Source organism: Chionomys nivalis, chromosome 6 (genome assembly GCF_950005125.1).
Source record: "Chionomys nivalis chromosome 6, mChiNiv1.1, whole genome shotgun sequence".
Classification (NCBI taxonomy): Eukaryota; Metazoa; Chordata; class Mammalia; order Rodentia; family Cricetidae; genus Chionomys; species Chionomys nivalis.
In genome coordinates, this window is record NC_080091.1 from 98,254,893 (window position 1) to 98,270,835 (window position 15,943).

The 15,943-nt window shown below is 46.7% G+C and overlaps 1 protein-coding gene across 12 annotated transcripts in view; it reads right to left on the reverse strand.

Annotated features, from left to right (window-relative positions):
* The window catches only part of Septin11 (septin 11), a 121,664-nt gene that overhangs the window by 37,575 nt on the left and 68,146 nt on the right, over nt 1-15,943 (reverse strand). For all 12 annotated transcript variants that reach the window (XR_009057248.1, XM_057771634.1, XM_057771627.1 and 9 more), the window contains exon 2: nt 1,440-1,554. Coding sequence is in view for 10 of the 12 variants with exons in the window: in XM_057771627.1 (XP_057627610.1) it covers nt 1,440-1,554 (115 nt within the window). In the remaining 2 variants the exon portion in view is untranslated. The remainder of the gene's footprint in view (nt 1-1,439; nt 1,555-15,943) is intronic.

The following is a 15,943-nucleotide window of genomic DNA, read 5'->3' on the forward strand; positions in this document are numbered from 1 at the left end:
ATTCTGCAGAAGTAAGTGTAGTTCACAAGGGCCACATTCAACATCAAAAGGCTTCCACATAGCGAGAAAAAGAGACACATGAGGTGGCTGCTTTGACCACATTTTTCCTGCCATTCTCTTATCCACGGTTTAAAACACGGTGCCAGAGAGCAAGCTGGCCCAGAGTGATGGCCAGGTGTCACATTCTACATTGCTGACTTCCGGCTACATGTAACAGGCTCCCGAAGAAAAGCGTGCACTCCCCTAGTGTTCCTCCTCTGGGTGAGCCAGCGTGCTTCTCACACTGAAGGCAAACCTTTCTGATTTCATCTCACTTAGCCAGGAAATCAGTCTAACCCATTCTGTTAGGTTTAGAGGGGGGGATGGTTCACGCGGCCACATGGAGGAATGCTCCTGTCTCAGAGTGATGTCTTGAGGATTATGTAAAGGAGACCATAGCAACAAAATTCTGCGGCAAACGGGCTCAGGGATCTTCATAAGAGCACTTCAGGAACAGTTTTTAATCAAGATTACAGATTTATATCTTGATTTTCTTGTTTGTCACCCTTTTCTACCTTTCTCATCTTAGTTTAAAAAGGATGTAGCTAGAGAGAAAAGACACCACCACCGCCACCACCACCACACCCTCCCACACCAGGGGTGACCTGGGTTAAGGCAGGACACTGGGGTAGTGCTGGGGGGTGGGGCTGAATAAGACACACTGAGGGTGCGAGAGTCAGATCTCTTTGGATTTTTCCCATTGTCTACAAGGAATAAAACGAAGGTCAAATCTATATCCCAATCTAAGGGCGGCTGTAGAATTCTAGATTATTTTGTTGTTTGTTTTTGTCCTGAGAGCTAAAGCTTGCTCAAGTGTCAGAGTCATCTGAACTCTCCCTGACTCCATGTGTCTTTAGAAGGCGCTCACCGCTCACCGTAGTCAGGGACCCTAAGATCCCACTGCTTAGAGCAGCGGTTCTGAACCTTCCTAAGACTGCGATCCTTTAATACAGTTCCTCATGTTGTGCTGACCCCTAACCATAAAATTATTTTTGTTGCTACTTCATAACTATAATTTTGCTACTGTTATGAATTGTAATGTAAATATATGATATGTGACACCCCCCCACACACAAAGAGGCTGCGACCCACAGATTGAGTCACTGGGTTAGAGGCTTTTCCAGTACATACCAGAGCTCCCTCAACTTCCTATAGTCTAGTGAGGGTCCAGTGCCTGCTCTCCACAAAAAATGACAATGTTTTTATAACAAAATAAGACTGACCAGCTGCATGACCACATGACAGAAATAAAGACAATTTGAGTACCACCACAAAACTGCAAAACACTTACCAAATATAGCTGGAGGAAATGGGGAAGCGGGATAAACTATCATCTTCCTGCCCCAGAAACACGCCCCCTTCATGAGGGGACATGAACAAGAAGGGACACCTTCACTTACCCACACACAGGATGTTGAAACAGAATCCTTGAGAGGTGGATTTGTTGACCAGCTGGTCAGGAAGACTGTCGAATCCGACGTGGCCCGAAAGCGATAAGTTGCGTAGCTCTTCATTCTGGAAGTGAAGAGGAGACACGTTTGAGAGACCTGAACTACATCACCAGACGTGACTGCCACAATCCTCGTGACACAGAGAGATGTCCTGGTGTCCATGCCTGATGGAGGTGGTTCTTGTATTTTATCTGTTGTTTTCATTGGTTAACTAATAAAGAAAACTGCCTTAGTCCATTTGATAGGCCAAACCTTAGGTGGGTGGAGTAAACAGAAGAGAATGCTGGGAGAAAGAAGCTGAGTCAGGAGTCGCCATGATTCTCCCACTCCAGACAGATGCAGGTTAAGATCTTTCCTGGTAAGCCAGCTCGTGGTACTACACAGAATATTAGAAATGGGTTAGATCAATATGTAAGAGCTAGCCAATAAGAGGCTGGAACTAATGGGCCAGGCAGTGATTAAAAGAATACAGTTTCCGTGTAATTATTTCGGGTAAAGCTAGCCGGGTGGCGGTGGGAAGCAGCCCCGCCGCTCATATTACAACACATGCCTTCCCTGGCTTCTTCACTACCAACTCCAGGACCTCCTGCTCCTGCAGCCTCCCCAGGGGCTGCGTTCCTCACATTAAGTGGACAGGTCCAGGAAACAGGAGCTCCTACAAGTGGCTAGTTCACACATGCAATGGTTGACAATACAAACATTTAATAGCTTCCATCATTCAAGAGAAATGTCCCGTTTATCTTCCACACATGCCAACATTCTTCCAGACGCACAAGGGGGCTCCGAGATGCTCACAGCGGAAGATACAGATAGAGGGCTACAATCAAAGGACGCTGTTGTAACTACCATAACACAAAGTACTTAAACTCTCAACACACAAAACCGTTCCATCTCCTCCATGTACTGTCCAGGCATGGTGGCGCTTCTCCACGCGGGCTCTGCACACACTGAACCTCCTCAGGGTGGACTGGCGGGGGCTGGGGGGAGGCGTAAGAGTTAGAGACTCATCTGTCCTGGATGACAGTGTTGATTATTTGCACAACTGTGAGCACATCTCATGGGCATTAGAGACCAACCATGAAGGTTTTCTTTCAGCAGAAACAACTTGCCGGTGATCAATCAATTACAGGACTTTAGGCTCTTCAAGTCCGGAGGTGAACATGAAAAGCCCTCTGGGAGACAAGACTGCCGGTGTTCCAGCTATGTCACCAACGGGCTCTGTGTTCAAAATACTCAAAGTGGGTGAAGAAACAAGCTTCACTGTTTGACTTACTGATGTATTTATGTAGCTCCCACCTCCACCAATGTGTGGCCTGAGGTCTGTCTTGATTGGCTTCCTCGATCACACTCCACATTATTTTTTGAGACAGGGTCTCTCACTAAGTCTTGTGCTCATCAAATAGGCTGGGCCGTCTGGAACCCAGCTGTCCCTGAACCCAGCACTGTAGTTACCAGCACACATCATCACGCCTGGACTTTTACATGGAGGCTGGAGTTCTGAACTCAGGTCCTCATGTTTGTTCAACAGGCACTTTACCAAATGAGTTATTTCTCCAGCCTCACAGTTTCTTTTTTTTTCTTTTTTTTAGTAAAAAAGAAAAGGCTTTGCACAATCACTTAGTCAATAATTTTTAAAGATTTTTTTTATTCTACTTTTATATTGTGGGATTATGAGTGTGATAACCTTATTTTTTATTATTAATAATAACCCAAGCAGGCTCCATTCTCAAATTTCTATGGCTACTCCATGGGCATAGAAATGTGACTCCTTAAGGTCAGGACTGATAAACTGTAGTGGTTTTGTGAACACTAGACTGGGTACATAAAATTCTGATTTTATGAAATAAACTGAAAACTCAACCCCCTGCCTGTATGGTAGCAGCTGCAGGTTTGGTCAGTGGGACAGAGAACAGATGTCAGTCTATGAATAGTTTTCTTGAAACCTGCCAACAGTAAACACAAGACCAGAGAGAAGCTCTTAGCCTTGAGGGGAACAACACGGACCACAGCACAGCAAACAGCTTCGCAGACAGGGGGACAACGGTCCTGGAGGATGAGCATGAGCGAGCGTCCATCAGTGCCGGACTTCCAAGCCCAGTCCTTGTGCCTGCCCCTTCCTTTCAGATACCTCAAAAGTTCAGATCATAGGTATTTTTAGGGTGTTTACCACATCCGCCGAGTCGTGGGGGAGGAGCGTGTAAAGTCAGCCCTAGATTATATTTAGAAATGTTTCCATAGCAGCTGTGTGGTGGCTGCCGGGCACTAGGCTTGGAGAAGCCACCATACCAGCCTTCATTCCTGCCCAACTGCACACGTGAATGGTCACAGAGACAGAAAAAGACAAGCAAACACGTGAGCCTCCGCTCCCTCTACTGCCAATCACAATTTTAACTTCCAGGGGAAAAGCCGGGCTTGATGCTATGGATTCTGGCTTGCTGGATTTCTAGATACCCAATATCCACCCGTAAACCAATCCCAGGAAGGCACCGGTTGGTAATTATAGCTCTCACCCCAGAGCCCAGAGCTCGGCATCTCATATTCTCACCGTTACCCAAAACACAAGAAACCACCCACATACCCACCGAGTATTTTTATCCCCATTGAAAACCACACACGAGTTGCAGGGTCATAAAACATTCTGGTCTTGAAAGCTTTGAAATTTAAAGCATGTTCTTTGTCCTTAGAGTGTCTTGTGAAATATTTAAGATTTTAAATGTACTTTGAAATTTTATAATTTAAACCAAATTCTTCCCAGTGTTAAAGAAGAGTCACTGCCCATCAGTGCGCAGTGAGCAAAAAGGAAACAGGAAGTTCTTCACCAGCTCCACAATGGGGACACGAGAGTGACTAAAGGGCCAGCTGAGAAACTCACCTGGTTACTCAGACAACTAAAAGGAAGCTCCACTCCCAGGCTTTCAGGACACCCACCTAAGAATTCACTCTTCAAGATACGCAGTTCCTTCTGAGTCTAGAGACCCAAGTCTCAAAGAACTACATATATTCCCACAGACCAAAACTATCACACGTCTGGAAATGACTCCCGAATTTCATCTACACAACCCGCTGTCTGCCTGACTTCCGTTCCGGTTCTGAACTGGGATTGGAGGGGAAGGAGGTAGTTCTCTTGGGTTTTCCTATCTATACTGTAAATTGATACAACACTGCAAGTCTACCCCCCCCCCATCCTTAACTCACCCTTCCCCAGAATTCCCTGTTTCTCTCCGTGTTAAGAAAAATCTTAAGACGGGCATCTCTGCCGACACAAAATAATTCCAATCAGACCAGATTAGACCGAACCAAAAATGCCCATGTTTAATAACTGCTGCACTCCCGGGTGGATCGGGACAGCATGGCAGGGAGAGGAGCCCATGCAAACCCTGTAGACAACGTTCCTTTTTTGCCAGTGTGAGTGGTCCTAACCCTCCCGGAGGAGGGGTCAGCGCTTGGCAGGTTGGGAGTTGGGAGTCCGGACCGAGGCAATTCCCAGGCCAAGGGCTGGGGTGCCGCTTCCAATCATCCCAGACTTCTTGGATATAGGGGTGTCAGAGGGCTGGGGTCTCATTTTCAATCAAACACCCACCACTGAGACCTCTAACTCCTCAATTCTCATCAGAGATACTCACTTCCTCTCTCACAGCCTCCCCTGGCTTCTGTGCCTTGATTCTATCCTTCTCTAACCCTCTCTTTCTACCTTGATGTCAAAGGGGTCTCAGTACCCCCAGGTTCCCTCCAAACTCCCTGCCATCTCAAGGCTGTGCAGGTCTCCATTCTTCCTTGATCTACACCTCACCAGGAAGTACTTGGCACCTTGATGAGTCACTTTCCGAGCCTGGAACAAACCCAGGTACCTTCCCACTAGAGAATAGTCATTCCCATTTCCTCTGACCTACAAGGGCCTCATCGCTCTAATACAGACACGGCCACACCTTACGGGCTCCACTGAAACGTTACCACCAAACTTACCTTTATTAGGAAATCTTGGGGAGCATTTTGAGTAAACATTGTCATTTCCAATAAGAAGAAACTTCTGATATTCTATGGCCATTATACTAACTAACATATCATAGTGGCTAATGTTCCAGAAGTGCTCTAAACAGAAACAAACTGATGCTGTTCTCTCTCTCTCTCTCTCTCTCTCTCTCTCTCTCTCTCTCTCTCTCTCTCTCTCTCTCTCGTGAGACAGGGTTTCTCTGTGTTGCCCTGGCTGTCCTGGAACTTGCTCTATAGACCAGGCTGACCTAGAACTCGGCTCTGCCTCGTGAGTCCTGGGAGTAAAGGCATGTGCCACCACTGCCTGCCCTGATGTTGTTTTCTTAACAACTGCATAAAATAGCTGCTAACACCCAAATTCAATTTATAAGTGAGGAAACAGAGGCAGAGAAATCAGTAATTTACCCAAGGCCGCACAGCTACTGAAGCTGAAAGACAGGAGTTTGAATCAAGAAGTCAGCACCTAGAGACGGCCGTGCACTTGGCCTTCACCGTGTGGCTGATGTATGATGCTGCCAGGCAGCCTTGGACACTGCAAAGCCTTCAGCTACTGCAGACATCCAGTATGTTAAGATGACAACAACAAAAATCCTCTAAAACCCTGGTTCTTTGGCAACCGTAAAGGGTGGAAATTGAGAGCTGGAATGGGCAACCTATTCCCGGGATACTTTCACTGCCCTGGCAAAGTCAACACACTTTGATTTCTGCAGCCATGGCAAATGAAGCCTGTAATAGAGGGCTTAGTTTTAACCATTTTCAAAACAAAAGTAGCAACAGGAAGCCACTAAGTAAGTGCTTAGAAGACCTTAATTGATTTAATGCCCCCCTTGCTAATCTAGCTAGTGAAGATTTGTTACTAGGTGAATTCCACAGCCCACTCCATCCTTAATAGAGCTGTGACCCAACTTGATCTTACAAAATAGTCAGCTTTTAATTTGATCACTTCGTTTTTGTCTTTTTAGAACATGTCTTCTTGGATATAATTATTTGCTCTCCTGAAAGTGCTACTAAAAGTGTGTTTTGCACTCACTGATAAGCACTGTTCCCAGATCTAAGAAGCCTTACAATGTAGACAGGTCATACTAAACAATACTACTGAGGATAAATACAGGGGGACACGGGAAGGGAGAAGTAACTTTCAGCTGTAGAAATCTGGGGCACCATAGGAGGTCCCCTGAATACATGACTGAGACAAGCATGCAGCTTGTAAGAACGCATGTCCAAGAGGTCAACCAGCGGCCAGGTGTGATGTCCCATGCCTTTAATCCCAGCACTAGGAAGGCAGAGGCAGGAGGATCTCTGTGAGTTCAAGGCCAGCCTGATCTACAGAATGAGTTCCAGGACAGCCAAAGATACACAGAGAACCTGTCTCAAAAAAAAAAAAAAAAAGAAAAGAAAAGAAAAAGAAAAAAGAGGGCAACTGGCAATGAACGTACACCCTAACTTTATAATTTGAAAGTTTTTAAGAGATGCCCTGCTGACTTCATTACTGAAACAATATAAGACAGCTTATATAAGAATTATATAAGAATGGGCATCAAGAGCTGGACCATAGTGATGCACGACTTTAATCCCAGCACTTGAAAGGCAGAGGTAAGGGAATCTCTATTCAAGCCAGCCTGGTCCACAGCGTGACAGTTACAAAGAGAAACCCTGTCTCGAAAAACAACGAAGAAACAAAAAAGAATGTGTATCAACACCTAGTTGTGAGCATGTCTCTAAACTGTGTTCCACACCCTGCCCTGTGCATCCTTCCATCTGGCTGTCTACTCTGGGCTTTTTGTCACCCTGCTCTGCAGCGTGAACCTGTGGAACAGTTTAGAGAGACGCTCAGAACTAGGTGTTGGCATACATTCTTTTTTGACAAACCTGGGTTTGAATGCCAGCTCTTTTTCCAACTTGCTTTCTGTCTTTGTTCTTTCCCCAATAAAAATGCAGCATTTAATGGTCTTCAGGAAACAAGAGTTTCCTTCTCCAAGTGAGGGAGGAGGAAGAGACAGCTCCAATTCTAAAATCTGAAATGAATTAGTTCCGTGATGGCTGTTAGACATTGCAGGAGAAACTGACCGGCAAAGCTCTTGGACTAAACAATAAGTTAAAATCACCTCAGAAGAGCAGAGTGAACAAAAAGAAGGCAGGAGAGAGGCTGAGGACTCCGGAGCAGAGAGGCAGCTCTGTTACAAAGCTGGAGGAACATGGAGGATGCATTCCCGTTTGCAGAACCAGTGTTAAACGGCATCAACAGCTCCAAGGCTAGAAACCATTCTGCATCCCCACCCTCTCCCCTGCTTCTATTTTAATCCATCCCAGACTCTGGAAATTAACAAGCTTGATGCACCCAGATGGACTCTATTCTCCACATTCCAAATGACAGACCCTTATTTTACTTTAAAGCCAAACAGCTGAGCATCAGATGTGGTTAGCAGAGTAGCCTATACCCTCTGATCCTTATCAGTGGGCGGAAGCAAGAGAGTGCGTTGCCAAGGTGATGTTTTGTTACAATTAAAACAGAATGAGATTATGAAAGCAAGATAATTTTTACCTTTAAGGTCAAGAAAGGTTTCCTCAGCCGGGCGGTGGTGGCGCACGCCTTTAATCCCAGCACTTGGGAGGCAGAGGCAGGCGGATCTCTGTGAGTTCGAGACCAGCCTGGTCTACAAGAGCTAGTTCCAGGACAGGCTCCAAAACCACAGAGAAACCCTGTCTCGAAAAAACCAAAAAAAAAAAAAAAAAAAAAAAGAAAGGTTTCCTCCTCTTACATATAAATTTTATTTGTGATATAATTTATGTCTTCAGAGAGCACGCTGGAGATTTTTGTGTACAGGAAAATCTTGCCATAGCTCCAGTTTGTGCACAGTAAATCACAGTGATCCAGCTGTAAAGTTACGTGATTTAATTTAGCCAAAGGACTCTCTAAGTAGAGTCTCCAGTCCTATCTCCAATCTCAGGGTTCCTTTGTCTGGAAATAAGAGATGCCCAAGTCCACAACTGTCACTTGAGGAAAGGCAACACGGAAGAAACTCCAGGGAGCACCGTTCTGATTGCCAGATCAAGACAGCTTCTTTATAACAGATAGTGGCTAAAGAGTCTATCAGTCATCCTGGGATACTATAACCAATGGAGACAGTGTGTGCACACACACATTTCTCCACCCGAACTTCTCATTTCTGCTTGTTTTCCTGCAGTTATTATCAATTAGTCAATAGTTGTAAGGTTAAGATCCCAGGCACAGCGGAAGGAGAGGAAAGACGAATAAGGAGAGGGGAGGGGGAAGGAAAAGGAAGGAAAAGATGAAGGAGGCAGGAAGGAGGGGGAGAGGAAGGGAAGAAAAGGTTCCACCCCCATCTTCTCAATTGTCCTTTCTACTGTTTCCTGTGTCTGCAGTCTCTCACAGAAGTTTTGAAAAGGCCCCCAAGAGCTCATGTGTGAGTTGGTTATCTGTTGTCAGGGACCAGAGTGAATCTTTATTGACATGTTCATTCATCTGGCACTAAACACACTGATTAGTAATTTGTGCTAGACACCATGCTAAACACTAAGTGAAAATGCAGAGCGCTCCCACCCTGTGAAATGTGTCAGCCTAGGAGCAGGTGGATGCTAGTCAAACAGCCACAAAAGTACGTGCGCTTACTGAGTCCCGGCGTGTGCATAAGCCAGCATGCGCATAAACCGTTGCTAAGTGCCCAGGATCTGCTGGTGAGGAAACAGCACCTGTAACTGTGGAGCCATACCGCAGTAGAGGGAAACCCTGTTACTCAAAAAGTTGAAAATAAGGGATGCTTTGCAACTTTGTATCTCACGTAATTACTCAGACTCCAGGTAAATTCACCAGCCTACCCTCCATATGTAGAAACATGTCCAAATACCAAGTACTTCTGAATACTAAGTAAGCAGTTTACTGCAACAGAGTCAAGTGTTGGCTATATACTTTAGGCTGTCTAGTCAGTGAACACCACCAGTCTCTCTGGGCAGAGGTATGATGGATGAGAGGAGGCAGAAGAGGTCATACGTACAACTTCAAGCAGAGCACAGACTTACCCGTACGACAGCATGAATGGAAAGCACAGGTAAGTAAGTAGGACATTTTCCTAATAAACATTGACAGTATGTTCCTTTGTTGTCTCTCCTCCCCCATGAGAGGGGAGAGGAGAGAAAACCTCTTCATTTTAGGAAGTTTCTATTTGATGGTTCTGTTGCAGGAGGACAGATAGGCCACCCGGCTGAAGAGAAAATGCAGATTCTCTTGCAAAATGTGACTAAGCCACCTCCCAGCACCTCACAAACTGCCCAAGAGCTCAGTTTCCCCCAAGTACTTTTTTTTTTTTTTTTTTTTTTTTTTTTGGTTTGTCGAGACAGGGTTTCTCTGTAGCTTTTGGTGCCTGTCCCGGAACTAGCTCTTGTAGACCAGGCTGGCCTCGAACTCCCAGAGATCCGCCTGCCTCTGCCTCCCAAGTGCTGGGATTAAAGGCGTGTGCCACCACCACCCGGCCCTAACTCAGCATTTCTGTAAACACATGCCCTTATCAACTACAACCCAGAGAGAACCAAGTTGGTCTCAGATTCTCTTCTTAAGGGAGACCAGCGTGTAGATGAGATGAGATCTGCGCTTGGTTCCCAAGCCAAAGGGAAAGCAGGGGAATGAGAATTACCGACCCAAACCACAACTATGAGCCCACACGGAATCCTTTCAATCTGAAGCATTGCTGGGCCGACTTTCAAAAACACAAACGTCTCAGGCTTCTCATTACCACTGAGGGTCACATTCCTGAAGGATGATTTGGATAACACTTGCAAGTCTGCTTGTCATCTATACCATGAAATCCAAAGGCTGGAGTCAAGAAAATTCCCAGGGAAACTGTTCCACACACACAGCAGGATGAGCTAGAGAGAAGGGAAGGAGGGAGGGAGGGAGGGAGGGAGGGAGGGAGGGAGGGAGGGAGGGAGGGAGGGAGGGAGGGAGGGAAGAAAACAGTGTAGGTTTCTCTTCCAGCTATGGCTGGAACTGAGAAAACGGGTGTCCGGGGCCTGCTCCCAGGTCAGAGTCAGGTAGCTGGGAGTAGATGCCAGCCCCAGGGGCATGCTAGGAAACTCTGAGTGACAGCCCCAATTCCGAGGACTCTATCTATTGGTTGTGAGCCCTGAGCAGTTGAGCCAGCACTTCAGTCCCTAAAGGTTACTTCTAAGTAACTTTCCCTTTTAAAAGATTCTTCAGGAAAGGGATGAATTGTGTTTCTCCAGATCTTGGGAGTGGGGCAGAGGTGACTCTTGTAGAGAAAAACAGAGTCCACTTTGGCCCCTTTCAGACTTTCCCCTACACTCTGACATGGTCAGTGGGGGGGGGGGGGCTTCTTAAGTCCTACCCACCAAGCTGGCTTCCCCATCTGTGGCCAAATGTAATACTTCAAACACCGCCACCGCAACACATCTTTTTTGTTTTATTTTTTTGACAACCTCTCCCTGCCGTGTTCTCTCACTGGTATCTCTGCGGCCAACCTACCAGCTAGTGCCTACGAAGCTACACCTGGAAAGCCAGGCATGCGCAGGCGTTGCCTTTTCCTAACCTTCTCCACCTAGACCTCGCTCCTGCCTCCCGTGTGGTCGTTGTCATACCTCAGGTGAAGACTTGGGCACAGCTGGCTTCTACAGCACAGGGCCAGGGAAACAGAGGCAGAGCACTGGAAGAATCAATGCCCTTCACCACACAGACTGGGGACAAGCTCAGATGGGGTGCTGGTAAAGTCTTCTACAAGAGGCCTGAAAACACCACACTAGGCTCACCCTGTTTTCTTTACACCCAACCTTCAGCTAAACGAATTCCTAAATGGATCTTTCCTGAGAGCGGGCTGTTTTGTCTAGGGCTAGCATTTCGGCTTCATTCCTTCCAAAATTAGATTTTTCAGATACCAGTTAGAAAGGCCACTGCAGGAAGGCAGACCTCAGCCAGGAGCACCCAAGGGCACTGCGTCCCAACAGCGCCTTCCAACCCTAGAAGGGGAGGGGTCATTAATAAAATAGCCCACAGACAAATAACCGCCCAGTGTGAAGATCCAAAAAAATATAAATGGGGGCAAAACTTCCCTTACAAACATAATGTTGTTCAAAATGTCTGTTTAAACTCAAAGGTCTGATCTAACTGGAAGCCAAGAGTTAACAACAATGAAAAGCCATTTCTTGCATTTCTAGAGATCACAGCCTTCCTACTGGAGTCTGGGCAACTAACGCCTACAAGAGCCTCACAAATCCACAAAGTGCTGACCGGAGCAAAGTCCCGTGTTTGGGAATGACAGGGTCCGTGTGTGCATTCCAGGAATGCTTATGTTTTATAACACTGCTGGAGGAAGAAGGGTGGGAGGGAAGCAGCGCAACAAACAGGCACAAAGTATGCACATGGGCACAGTGGTACAGGGGCAGATGCCGCAGCTGCCACCTCTGCACCACCTCCCCATCACAGCCACCTGGAACACTGGTGCACCCAACACAGAGCACCCACCATTCAGAGCCCTTGGGGTTCCCAGCAGAACCCCAACCCCACTTACCAGGCCTCTAACCACACAGCTGCTACACAATCCCTCACTGGGATCACGCTGGTCCTTCCTGCCGCCTTACAATAGACTACGCCTTTTAGACATTTACCCCAAAAGCTGGGGTAAATTTGCCACCAGGAGAACTAAGATACCGGAGTCAGCTGGAAGTCTCTCCCCCCTTAATTTTTATGCACCATTCTATTCCTCAGGTCATAAATCCATTCCCCAGCATTTCCTGTTTCAACAACACCATGGCTTAGTTCATATTCTGTTTGCCGAGTGCATTAATCAGCAAGAAATACAGCATGGATGGGACACTTCCTTCCCTAAGCCACCATTTCTACCACCGGACATAAATTAGCACTTCCTTTTTCAAAGATACCATTTATTTCTGTCCCTTTCTTAAAAGCGGGGGGGGGGGGGGGGCTGATTACGGTAATGAACACGGACTGACAATCTCTCAGAGACAAGCGAGGCCAACTCTGAAGCAGTCAGGGCAAAAGTACCTGGGTTGGTCTTCAGCCACAACCTGGCCACTCTTTCCGTCCCATGTTAGTTAAGACCCCATCTTCTCAAACACACTGTAATACCTGATAATCAAAGAACTGTACCCAAAGTATCTCAAGGTATAATAAATACGCTCTTAGGACATAAACATGCAAGTGAACACTTGACCTTCTACAAATAGCACGCAATGATTATGGCCCAAATTCACCAACCCTTGTAAGGGCGTCATGATGGCTTAGCCTCAGGTCTGATGGACAACTTCCAGGAAGGAACAGAGATTGTTCACATAAATTTGGGGTGCATATTCATTTCTATTGCTAGGAATACACTCGCTTCTAGCTCTCTTAGTTTCACAGGTCATGGTGGGGATCACAGGGCTGGGGTCTTTGCTCAGGAGACCACAAGGCTGGCACCACAGGCTGACTGAGCTGGGCTGAGCTTTCACCCACAGACTCCAGGGCAAAGTCTACAAACAAGTGCATTCAGGTGATTGACAGACTCGAGTCCCTGAAGCCAGAAGACTATAAAGATGCCTCTCCTTGTTGGAGGGTGAGGTTGGCACTAAAGGTCACCAGTTTCCAGCGGCTACTCCCCCCGCCCCCACTTCAAAGCCAGCAATGCAAAGTCTCCAGGAGTACCTCTCTCACTTGCGGTCACCTTCATCAGGAAGCGTTCAGTCCCGTATAAAGGACAGCCTGGCCACATCCAGGATAATCTCCACTTTTAAGTGGACTGCTTTAGAATTAAACCTGCTCACCCTGGTGCCAAGTCCCTGGAGACTACCGAGTGTGTGTTTCCTGGGCAACTGGGGTTGTGGACCATCTCAGGGTTCTGTCAATCTGAGAATGCATAAGGATGGGACATAATCAATTTGGAAAGGAACACAACACAACCAAGTTTCTAGAGCGGGGACGGAAATTAATAATGGCAGAGCAAACTAGACTGCCCCAGGTCAGTGTGGTATCTGCCTCCTATTTACACTGTGACAATCCTACATGGCCAAGGTCTGACTGGCTGGAGCCTCTCTGCTTGTCAAAGAATCTAGTACAAAAGAACGTTGCAAACAGAGAGGTGCTGGCTGTGTGGTAGGAATCCTAGGGACTGAATGATTACTCAGAAGTAAATCAGTGCGATAAGAGAGAGAATGACTTCCAAGGGTTTTATGATGAATTATAGTGCAAAGGTTATAGGGTTAGGTGATGGCCGTTCACATAGCCAAGTAAGTCAGCAGTGATCAGAGGCATGAGAAACAGAAACAGAACGGAGTGGTTGCAGAAATGACCCGAGATTAGAGGAGAGAAAAATGCTGATGCTGATCATGAAGGCACCAAGAAGTCCAAAGGCACAGGAAGAAGGAACTGGAAAAGAAGAAACACCTGGAGCTGAGGCCCAGGGACTTGCGAGAGGCTTCACGGTTTATTTTGCTAAAGGCTTCTTAGAATAAAGCATCATAAAAACAGATCCAAGCAGTGAACTTTCATACACAGCAGACCTGCCACTGCATGCTTCAGCGCGGTGTGGAAAGATGCAGAAACATCCAGTGAGCAGGCGTGTTGGGAAGAGTCCTCTGTTTTCTCCCACCCAGTGTGCCATGAACCTATCTTCCCATCCTCTAGCAGAACAAGGACTCTCGAGTATAGAACTGTCTTCTAGCCAAGGCTCTAGCCCACATTACCAGGCTGGGCAGCCATCCAAATAGTTTGCTATTTGATGCAAACTTTCCCCGGCGGGTGGGAGGGAGGCCACAGCTTGCAGAGAACTTGACGGAGTTATAGCATCTACTCATTACAGCTATAACCCCTGTCCTTCTAGATGCGCCGCGGGATTTCATTTCTTTCTTGGTCTTCTTTTCAAATAAAGGACCCTCCGAATCCACACTCCCAGTAGCATAAGGGGCAACTTTCTACCTTGCAAGGTTAACAGCACATCTCAGAAGCATCCATCTAGCTGGAAAAGCAAGCTGGCTGAAGGGTTTTCTCACATATATGTCAGTGTGCTCAGGGAGGCAGACCCAAGAATGCACAGCATTTTCGAAGTGTGTGCTACTGCCGGGTGGTTTTAAATGCTGGCTTTCTTGTCTTGATCAGCTACTGGAAAACAAGCCTTGTTTTCCCAGGCTGCCTGCTTGGACTGCAAGAATGTTCCCACAGTGCCCTCCGTCCTCCATTGTCACCGAACCTCACAGAGGCATTTTTATTACTTTTTCATTATGATCAGGAGGATGATCCAGCAGAACACTGGGACAACTTCTCTTCGGACAGTAACTCTATAAAAACCCCAGCAGCTCTCAAAACCAGCTGCTGAAACACATGACAGACACCACAGGCTCTCACTCCGAGCAGGTTATCACACAGGCACTAAGGGCTGGGTAGGCAACCCAGACGCTCACTGATGGCATCCAGTTCCCCTGCAACGCTCAGATTAATTGATTAAAAGTCGGGGGATCTATGACGGGGACTATTTCTGACCGCCTCTAATAACATGATTACAGGGAAGGATCACACTGAAATCAAAACCCAAATGATGATACAGCTTAGCAGGAGACCCTTGCCATGCTTCTTACATTCTGAGGAGAAACCTGTGAGAAAGTTAACTGACCCAGGGTGAACAAAAGACCAGAATTATCATAAGGCTTAGGCACTGGTCCAAGTAGCTGCCATAAAACACTCCCACTGCCAAGTGGTTTATCAGAATAACTATTATCCAAGCAGTGAAAGTGAAAGGCAGGCCGGGGAGTAATCGACAGTCAACACTGGCAAAACTAAGAACTACCTTGGCCATGAGAAAAATCCAAGTCTCAAGACCCGTATCTCAAGATACGGACAGGACCAACCTGCCTATCTTCCTGTAATCATAGCTCCAGCTTAAAAAAAAAAAAACCTTTTGCTACAACTGTGCTTAATGTCAGTGGTGATCGGGAGCAGGGTTAGCACAATGTGGCAGCTGCAACCACAAGGTAGGGAAATGAGGCTTGGCAGCTCCTCCTGGGATGGATCCTTCACCGTCCAAATCCCTCCCACTCGAACCACATACTAATTCATGAGACATTGGGACAGACAGACCGATTCATAGACACCTGGAGATCACCGGAAAACCGGATGTATTTGGACAGAGAACCTCATGAAGCCTCAGTCACCATGGAGGGTAGAAACACAGTAACAGAGTAACAAAGGTGTCTTACATTTTATCTACTGCTCCAGCCCCAGGGTGGGAAATCAGTTCAGAGCTGAAAGAGGCTGTAGTGGACACCAGAACACTCACAAAAGAACAAATGAATCCCCCCGGCCGCCATACACACACACATAAATACTTTTTGAAAAGGATTTTATTTCCACTATTATGAGTATGAGTGCTTGCCTGTATATACGTATGTGCATCGTGTGTGTGCCTGGTTCCCAGAGAGGCCAGAAAGGGTGTTGGATCCCCTGGAGG